The sequence below is a fragment of the Rutilus rutilus genome (assembly GCF_951802725.1).
Source record: "Rutilus rutilus genome assembly, chromosome: 5".
Taxonomy (NCBI): Eukaryota; Metazoa; Chordata; class Actinopteri; order Cypriniformes; family Leuciscidae; genus Rutilus; species Rutilus rutilus.
Window position 1 is genome coordinate 12,130,593 of NC_140213.1, and position 10,685 is coordinate 12,141,277.

Genomic DNA, 10,685 nt, shown 5'->3' on the forward strand with positions numbered 1-10,685 from the left:
TTACAATCTCAGTAATGCACGTTACAACGTTATTTTTTTTTATTGCAAGTCTGAAGAGTAGGCATGTTTTGGGACATTCTACCACGTCAAAGGAATTGCTTAGTTTACATAGTTATGTTATGTAAATCATCAGTTAACATCTTCTAAACACTCTCTAAATTTAATTTTATATATATTTTTTTATTTATGCCTATCAACAATTTATCCTTTCATATAGACGAGAAAAGAAGTAGCATGCTGATCTTCCCATTGTGGGTTTTTCACGTGGAGGATGTTTTTGCATAATTATATATTTCATAGTTCATGGATAAACATGCTATTGTGCTATTTGTATATTTATAAAAGTTAACAATGTTGTTGTAGATAATATACAACCTGACGAAAAATATTGATTTTTATTTTAACCATGTTCTATTTAGTTTATTAATCACTCAAACCCCTTTTCTGTTCCCTGTCACTTGATGAGCTCTTCTGTGTCTTTGTCTGTAATTTTTTTTTATTTTATTATTATTATAACACTTATGTGATTTTTAAGTGATAAAGCACTGTCTGTGTCACACATGTTTATAGTTATTTTTATTCATGTATGTAGTTCTGAAGTATCAAGAATCCTCCTCCAAAGCAAATATTACGTGGCAGTATTAGCCATTAGAGTGTGCATGGATATACAATACACAAATTCACCCAAAATAGCAGACCATTCAAGTATCTGTGGTATACTCATTTCGACATGCTATGATTTGGAACGCAAAATCATAATCTCAATACTAATCTCTGATACTAATTAGGACAGATAATGCGTAAATTGGGGTGCAGGATATATCTCCAGGAACAGGGCTGAAGATTCGTGAGTTACACAGTCAACAATTTTTTTTTTTATTGCACTGTTGTATAAATGCAATATCACACTCTCAGTCATGCTTTTGTTCTGAATTCTGACTTGTATGAGTGAAGAACCCTTTTGAAAAAATGTATCCAAACACAACCAAAATATATACATATTATTTTACTTTAATACCGTACAGCAGTGGTTCTCAACCTTTTTTAGGCCAGCGCCCCCTATCCAATATCCAGGTCCCTGACTGCCCCCCACCCCCCACCCCCAACTAATAAGCGAGCAAGAACGAGTGAGAGTTAACAGATGAAATAAGTACAAAATTTTATTAATAATGTATTAATACAATCGAACTATACTCTACAGTGATAAATTAAAAAAAACAAGCTATAATGCTGCATTGGCATAGCAATACCAGTGTTTCTCACAGGATTTTTGGTAAATCTATGGTGGGTGGACCTCGGGCCTTCTAGGGGCGTTCAGGGGCATGCCCCCCCCATAAGAAAATTTTGTGCATTTTAATGTTAAATTCATCAATCTGGTGCACTTTGACAGTTCAAAATTAAAAGCTCCAACCCATATTCAGTGTGCAAATTAAACAAAGAAAAATTCAATCCTCTTTTAGTTGTGTCTGTCTACATTACACTACTACATAATAATAGTTATAATATTAATCCCATGACAGTAATAGCCATATACTGAAAAGCTGTAATGTTTGCACTTAGGTTTTATTACGCATTTAGGAGAGTATTGCAAGAAGCTGCTTACATTTAACCTTACTTTCGAAAAATAAATAAATACAATCATGATTTTTCGTGAAAAATTATGTTAGAATTGTAGGCCTAAAATACCTTGGTATCAGCTTGTTTTCATCAATGGTATAAGTAATACAATTACAGTTAATTTGGTTTGTCGTGATTCATTTGTGTTCATAATCAGTAAAAAAAAAAAAAAAAACTTCTAACAAGAATAAACACATAGAACAATTAAATTATTACTGTATTATTAATTATTTTATATCTTGAAACTACCCAAGCAGCGTTTCGCACTCAGATGTGATGGCGGAATGAATACATTACCAAAATGTGATTGCAGAATAGGCTATATTTAATTGTCATTTTCTCCTTACTGTCTTGCGAGTTAACAATAATGCCTGACCAGTAAATGACTTGGTGAACAAAGAATTTGACCTTATAAATAGAATTTAGTTTAATTTTAAAATTCGTCGCCGGAGTGAATGGGAACATGATTTATTGAAAATATTTCTTGAAAAATATAAGTGTTTCTTAAGTCAATACTTTTTAATGGCTTGTCAACTTTCCATTCCTCCTCTGCGTGATTCTAGTCAGTGCTGGATTCTAGGCACCACCGGATTGTTGTCAGCGCTAAACACATGAGCACATGAATGCTGATTCTTGTCAGCGCTGGATTCTAGTCAGTGCTTGAGCGCTGGTCTATGACTGGAAAAATAATAGAGTCGTTGCAAAAGTAACGATACATAGCTTAGGCTACATGTTGCATTAAACTGGAAGAAGAATCACAATAAGCGTATCGGTGAGAACACTCATTTATAAATGATATACAGCATATCATCATATTTTTGACATTATTGATACTGCTTTCAATCGTAATGCAATAGAAATGAACACAAAAAACCTGCCTAGTGCCTACCTAGATGCGCATGCACACACACTATGACATCACACTCTGCGCATATGTTTTACAACATAATTTAACATATACATAGTCCTAACACTTTTTAAATAGCCCACTTAAAGTGTTTATTACAAATAAATTACTAAATGCTTAAAATTGATAAAAGTAAATGAACAAAAATTTGCGTTATATATTTAAACTCGTGAACTCCATTCAAAAATCTTGCTTCCAACGCCCCCCGTTGTTCTCTGAACGCCCCCTGGCGCTACCGTACAGTATATTTTTTTGGGATAATGATAATTCATAATTTAATACCTCAATCAAATTAGTACCTCTTGTGGAAAGTTTCCTTATTCCGTATTTTAGAGACTCACAATATTTCCATATGTGTGTTGAAAAAGGTTTAGTTTTAATACTTTAATGAATGCAAACTTTCATGGTATTTGTAATTAAAGGGGTCATATGATGCGATTTCTTGTTTTCCTTTTTCTTTAGTGTTATGTAGCTGTTAGTGCAAGTATAACATCTGCAGAGTTACAAAGCTCAAAGTGTCAAACCTAAAGAGATATTCTTTATAAAAGTTAGGCTCAGCCACGACTTCCTAAAATGCTTCGTTCAAACACGCCTCCACAAATCTGCGTCAGTGTGTGTGGGGACAGTTTCATAACACCGCCCAAACGTACACGCAAAGAAAGAAGGTGTAACTTTTATTCTCACTGTGTTATTGTTGCCGCCATGTCGTGGAGATGCTGTGTTTTTCGTTGTGAAAGACAAACTACTTTGTTTGGCCTTCCAAAAGAGGACACAATTAGAAAACAGTGCTTAAGCTTTATTTACAACACTGTTCCAGAACAGTACAACTAAAATGTTCGACTGTGTGCTGCGCATTTTTCGGAGGACTGTTTCCAGAACCTGTGAGAGTACAAGGCCGGCTGTGCACAGACGCTGATTCTAAAAAGTGGGCAATACATCTTTGCATCACACAGCCTGTACGTTTTCATATTTTAAAGGTCCCATGGCATGACAATTTCACTTTATGAGGTTTTATAACCTAGCCTGCCTATGATCCCCCAGTGGCTAGAAAATGTGATGGGTGTAAACCAAGCCCTGGGTATCCTTTTTTATCTTTTATTTATCTTTGAGAAAATGAAGCTCAGACTGGCGAATCTGACAGACTGCGGCTTTATTTTGTTGTGTTGTACATTTTCCGTTGTGTTGTGGCTTATTTCCATTGTGTTGTACATTTTCCGTTGTGTTGTGGCTCATTTCCGTTGTATTGTGGATTAATTTTGTTGTGTTGTGCACCACTGGGCCACCGTAGTTTATGCATCAGTAAATCAAGCCAGTGACTAAGCGATCAACTTCACGTTGTTTCTCTTAGTAGGATGAAAATAATCGTATTTAAACTGTGATTAACTGACAGAGAGAAGGCAGAACTCACATCACGTTTATTTTTCTTTATTTGTCAAAAAGCACAACACTTTGTTTTTATTGTGAGTATACACAAAAATAATACACACTTAACAGGATCGATTGATCTATGAAACTTGTTTGTAATATCAAAGTCAACAGACCAAAATGAATCTCTTTTGAACTGATAAGAAAAAAAGCGAGCTGGTATCGCCGGCGTAATACCGCCGACCCCAGGGGGTTAATATATATACAGAAAGCAGTCAAAGAACAATCCCTTTCCAGTCGCCCAAGCTGTCAATCACACAGCGCGAGTTTATCTGGATACTTGCCAAAACTCGTTATGAAATCAATGACGCTGTTACACTGCACAATGAAGCTCTTACTGTATTTACATCATGTTTGCATTGGTGAAATCATTAGTGAGAGTGCAGAAACTGCATTGCAATGATAAGATCTTCATTCACGCGATCAACAGACTGTCATCTGCTCAGTGCTCATCACTGCAATCTTTTATGTGATGGGAATAGATCTAAATACTTTAAAAACTTCTCACGATTTGTTAATCTCGATAGCTGTAATAGTAAAAAGGTATAATAGCTGCAATAGTAAAAGTTTTCGAGAGAGTTCCACATGTAATACTAGCTATTTCCTATGCAAGCATGTCAGCCAATCACAGCAGTAAGCGTTTACACTGAAGTCTCACACAGACACACCCCTTCAAACAGAGCGTTCAAATCAGAGGCTAAAATCAGGCTAGGAAAAATGCCTTTTATTTCTAAATGATGACAATTTTTTTTTTATCTAAAAAACATACTATCATTATAAGGGCACCCCAGGAAACATTATAAAATAATAAAATAATCCAAGCCATGCTTGTTGTTTCTACGATCACAAATGCAGACATACTTTTTATGTTTATAGTGTAAAAAAAGACAGTATAAGTCATTATAATCAGTAACTCCCCAATTAAATAAAACCTTACCAATCTTATACGATCTGGTCCAGTCGCACTGGGAAAGTTGATCAATTAGCTTGGTCATCTGCATTTTCCGGATCAGATGCGGGCTTGAATTGATAAGGTAGTACCGACATTATCACCTGTCATTATTACTTTGGGAGCTGATGTTTCAAATATGGTAATGGGCGTGGCATTTCCATCATGCACTTAAGGTTTTTGGGCCAATCACAATGCACTGGATCGCTGGCCAATCAGAGCACACCGCACTTTTCAGAACGATGAGCTTTGTAAAAATTAACGTGTTTCAGAAAGGCGGGGTATAGAGGAGACACAATAATGTACAGTATGTGTAAAATAATTACTTTTTTTTTACCTAAAACCGCGTAAACACATTGCATTAAACCAAATAGACATAATAATGTTCTTTTTAGAACCATCATATGACCCCTTTAAGGTTACACGATTCATAGGACATAACAGTACACTTTACACAAATGTTTTTTTTTTAATAAATACATGTGTGTAAACCAATAGTGACTAATAAACAAAATGTACAAAAAATAAATAAACCCAAAATGATAAACAGCCTTTGAAATAATTCAATTTTTAATAAAATGTTCTCCTTGCGCTTGAATATTGTCTCTTTTAATGTCTTTTTCTCTCTAGCGATGGACTGTATGATGTCAGAGTGGTCTGAGTGGTCAGAGTGCAGTAAGTCCTGCGGGAAAGGTCACTTGATCCGCACACGCATGATCACTCTGGAGTCTCAGTTTGGAGGAGATCCATGTCCTGAGACCATGCAGAGAAAAACATGCAAGATCAAGAAGTGTAATCAAGGACGCTTAAACAGTGACGAGAGGAAGAGACGCAAAGAAGACCGTAAGAAGAGGAGGAATAAACAGGGAAGGGAAGAGAGCGCAGATGAGCTCGCAGGTGAATATGCACGTCATCTCTGTTAAAGGGATACTCCACTGAAAACTGAAAATTCTCTCATAACTTATTCACTCTCATGCCATCCCAGATGTATATTACTTTCTTTCTTCTATGAAACACAAATCTGACGCTTTAAAAACGAGGCAAAACGGACACTGCTGTAATTCATATGACCCCATCAGATTAGATAAAAAAAAAAAAAAAAAAAAGTTTATTGTCATTCCAGCCATATACAGGTATACAGTGTGACAAATGTCACTAGATTGCACTAATTATACAGTGCAATTTACAAAAATTACAACTATGAGGACAATTACTTAACTACTACAATTACTTTGAAGTAGTACAATTACTTCTCTGTAATCAATACACTCTAAACAATATACTTAAAATAAATATAAGTGATGGAATCAGTGGCAGGTGATTTTGCATTGATAGCAGCTGTGTGGTAAAAATACCTGAGGTATTAAAATGAAGATAACTATTATTGGAATCTTTTGCGATGCTGTGGGTCTTGTTCACACAATGTGTTTTTCATAAATGTCTGAAATTGTTGGGATAAATGTTCTAGTAATCCTCTTTGCAGTTCTTACAGTGTGTTGCAGGGCCTTGTGGTCTGAAGCATTGCAACTGCCAAAACTAGACAGTGATGCATGTTAATAGTTAATATGCTATCAATGGTTCCTTTGTAAAACATGCTAAGGATGGATGGGAGTTGGTTTGCCCATGTCAGTCAATGCAGAAAGTGGAGATGTTGCTGTGCTTTCTTGGCCAGTGAGGTGGCACTGAGGGACGAAGTTTGATCCTCTATGATGTGTAGACCCAAAAACATAGTGATAGTTTTAGAAATTATAGGTTTGTGTGAGAAAAATACTAAACTTTTAAACTATAAACCATCACTTCTGACCAACTGTGAGGATGCTGTGAAGTGTGATATAAGCAAATTGTGAAACTCTCACAAGAAGTGATGCAGAAGCACAGAGGACCATCACTTTTTCTCTCACATGCCTATCATTTTGCTTCAGAAGACAGTGATTCATCATCTGGGGATGTATACATTAACATTTGTTGTGTGATTTTTGAAGCCTGAACTTTGAAGGAAGCCTGGACACTTGCATTATATGGAGCACAGCATTGCTGCTGACATTCTCCATAAGTAATTATGAATCATCACATCACCACTAGAGATACTGAAGATCTCCTTAGACAGGATCACACTTGCAGATGTCAATGAGTATCATAACAATACCACTTCAGACGCTGACACTACACTCTCTGTTAGTAAATTAGCATTAAGACATAGACACTTAAGATGCAGACATTCTCCATTAGTAATTCTCTAGGCTATCATTGCATTGACACTGTGGATACTGGGGCTCTTTATGCTCTTTTTTTGCCCATCAGGGTCATAACAGTGTCATTAAATTTGTAATTGAGACTACAGATGCAGTTACTTACTCTCTTTTTGGCAAATCAGCATCACAACATCACCACTGCAGATTCTAACGTTCTCTGTTAGAAATTATGTTTAATAACATCACAACTACAGATGTAAAAGCTCTCCTTTACTAATTCAAAACATCATAACATCACCACTACAGACAATGTCACAGAACAGAATTTCAGATGACTTGACTGATCTTATTGCCACTAACAGCATTTGTATCTGGTCTGAATTTCTTCCAAAAGGATGCAAAATGAAGCCGTGGTCTGGATGGACTGACTGTACCAAGCTGTGTGGTGGGGGAATCCAGGAGCGGCTAATGACGGCCAGGAAGAGATTCAAAAATGCACAACTCAATAGCTGTAAAGACCGAAAGGAGATACGGGCCTGCAATGTCCACCCCTGCTAGAGCTGTACTGAATGGGCTTGTGGGATTGGACCCAATCTAGGTTGTGAACAGACTGTGACAATGTCTTGCAGTAATTTAATGCACTCTGTTCGGGGTTGGAAAGCTGCAACAGGTAGTCTGTTATTTTTGTTTTCTAGAATTTATAGAATTTATAGTGACCCGGGCCTTGTATAGCCTGTAAACAGATGCGAAACCAAGAAGGAGGGAGCTCAGAGTTGCAATGTACTGTACAATTCAGATGTATTAATATGCATTCATATTTAAGAGTAGCAGCCCTTTGAGAAGCTTTGAAGTTATTTTAAAGATTGTTTTTTCACTAGCAGGACCATGGAATTAATGTGTTCTGACATGAAATTTAAAACAAATTTCTTCTTTTATACTCTGTGATACACACACACTCATGTGATGTGAAATATAAAAACTATTTTTGTTATTTTTTGGCTATTACAAACAGACCAGAAGAAACATTTACAAGTACACATGTTCCCATTCAACCTGTAATCAAAGTGATCAGAAGAGCTACATTTAGATGCAAGCAAAAAAAATTATTCAAGAGATTTGAAATTCAATGTTAAAATGACCATAAATATCCAGGTTTTTTGTAATTTTTTTCAGCCTGGTCTCAATTAAACAAAGGTATTAGTTTGCAACATTTAAACAAAAGGTACAAAAGAGTAAAAAAAAAAAAAAAAACATACTTTGTTTTTGGTACATTTGGATAGATACTGAAACTTACAATACAGAATTATTGACGACATCTAAATAATGTAAATATTATTATGTATTTGCAGCTATAGAAATGTAAAATATTTACAAATGTTTTATGTCATTAATATATGTATAGTTACATCTTTATCATTTTATAGATTATAGATCCCTTGACCCTACCACCAGACCTAAACATAATCACTTTTATAGAGTATACAAATAATATATAAAACATAACAGGCAGAGAAATGTAACAACAAGTTTAGTTTCAATATACCGTTAAATACATATTTAATTCTAATCGCTAATCTCACTCCTACCTCTAAACCAAACCTAGGTAAAAGAGTCAGCTGTGTTAAATGCATTTGAAAACGTAGTCTTGTTGATCATAAATACACAATCAAACTATTAATTCCAAAATTGGAATATTTATAAGTAAGGATTTGTAGTGTGTCTATAAAGTTGTTCATACATCTATAATTTACATTTAGATGTTGTCAATGTTGTACTTTTTATTGTCTATTCAAATGCAAGTTAATGGTAGAAACACACTTTTTCATAAAATACATAAGAGATGAGATTTTACTTGCATCTAAAGACTTCTATTCTGTTAGTTTTGACATCTTAAAAGACTATTTATTTTTTGCTTTTTACTCCACTTTGCTCCTCAATATACAGTGACCCAAAAATAAGTCCGATTCTTAGTCTCACTTAAAATGTATGATTTTTGTATTGCACTGGAAGACAAATTATCAAACCAAATGGCATCCTCAAAATGTTGTTAGACCTTTTCTTAGAGCTTACTTTGAATTGTTTTTTTGTTTTGTTTTTTATCTTGCTGGTATCACACAAGTGTCATAGCAAAGTACACCAGTGTAGTACCTCATTTTAACTTATTCCACTATACAATATACATATAATATATATATATATATTAAAATAAACTAACCACTAACATTTGACAACTAGAAAGTATGCAAATACAAAATAATGTCTGTATTTTGAACATTACATCTATTGTTTAATCATTTAAATTGCAAGAGACATGTTGAAAAGTGTGCTTGTACAATGTTTAAAATAAATAGTTCATGGTTTTATATATTTCATTTAATGCAATAACATTCATACAGTTTAGGTATGTTTTCAGTGTCTTAATATTTTGGGGAAACATTGCAACACTAAAAAATATTAACATTCACATATTTTTGAGTTGTTAGAAGCAGATTTTCACAGCCAAATCCCTTCCAGCATAAACATTTGTGCACTATGACAGAAAGGAAGGCCACTCAAAAAATAAGACGTAATTCACTTAAAGCCTATATGATATACAGTACAGGTAACATCTGCAGTTAAACAGTCAGTCATAAAAAAAAAAAAAAAAAAAAAGTCAAGACCCAGTCAATTTCCCGTATAGTAGCCCTTTTGCAAATCAAGCCCTAGATCTGGCAATATGTTTGATTTTAACATGTTCTCTGCCCAGACGTATTGCCACGTATGCAAACCAGCTGTACTTACTTTTGCAAGATTACTGTAAAATTGTTGTGGGGAAAATATACTATTCTTGAGTACTGATAATGGCTATAAGCCAATTCAAATAAGTAATGGAACTGATGTCTCCAGTGATTAATTTTTGGTGTGTAATTTTCCTGACCTAAAGCACATATAACCAGCCATTCCAGGATTTTCTATGTCTCATGTTTGAAATGAATGCTGTCTTGGACCCACTGATCTGTTATTATTTTGTTCCCCAATGTAAGATGTAGATACCATTTAACTGAAATATGTTATCTGTTGGATTTTGATTTGCTTTGGTGTTATCAGGCCTTCTGATAACTCTTTTTTCTTTTCTTTTTTATAAGAAATTGTTCTTACCAAAGTCTTGCGTAGATGTTTTGTAGTTGTCTCTCTTCCTTGTTGGTCATCTGACATGATTCATACTTTTTGAATATTTGCCCTTTACAATAAAAGGAAATGTTACAAAGTGCCTAATTCATTTCCTGATTATTTGTGCTAAAGGTTTTGTTATATAATCCCACTAATCATATAATCCCCAAAACAGTACAAATGCATCTAAATAGCATTTGTTGTCCCACGAGGCTTGGTCTTGGGCCCTTTGTTGTTCTCTCTGTAAGTGATCTCTTTCAATACTGTCAATACTGTTGTCAACAGGTACCAGGAAGCTAAGCGACAGTCGATGGTATTCGATAGTCGAGGGAGTTAATTCCTCACCGCATCCAAAAGCCAGTGGCATCCACCAGCCGTTCCCAGCCAGGCCCTGGTTCCAGAAGGGACGAGCAGAAGACTAGTGTAGCTGCTTGCGCCTCTTCTC

General features: G+C 35.0%; 1 protein-coding gene across 1 annotated transcript in view; it reads left to right on the forward strand.

Moving 5' to 3' along the window:
* Positions 1-8,324, forward strand: part of spon1a (spondin 1a) — a 278,835-nt gene extending 270,511 nt beyond the window's left edge. The window contains exons 15-16 of the mRNA XM_084409250.1: positions 5,529-5,795; positions 7,485-8,324. Coding sequence (XP_084265376.1) covers positions 5,529-5,795; positions 7,485-7,648 — 431 coding nt within the window. The 3' untranslated portion in view covers positions 7,649-8,324. The remainder of the gene's footprint in view (positions 1-5,528; positions 5,796-7,484) is intronic.
* Positions 8,325-10,685: the final 2,361 nt, after the last annotated feature.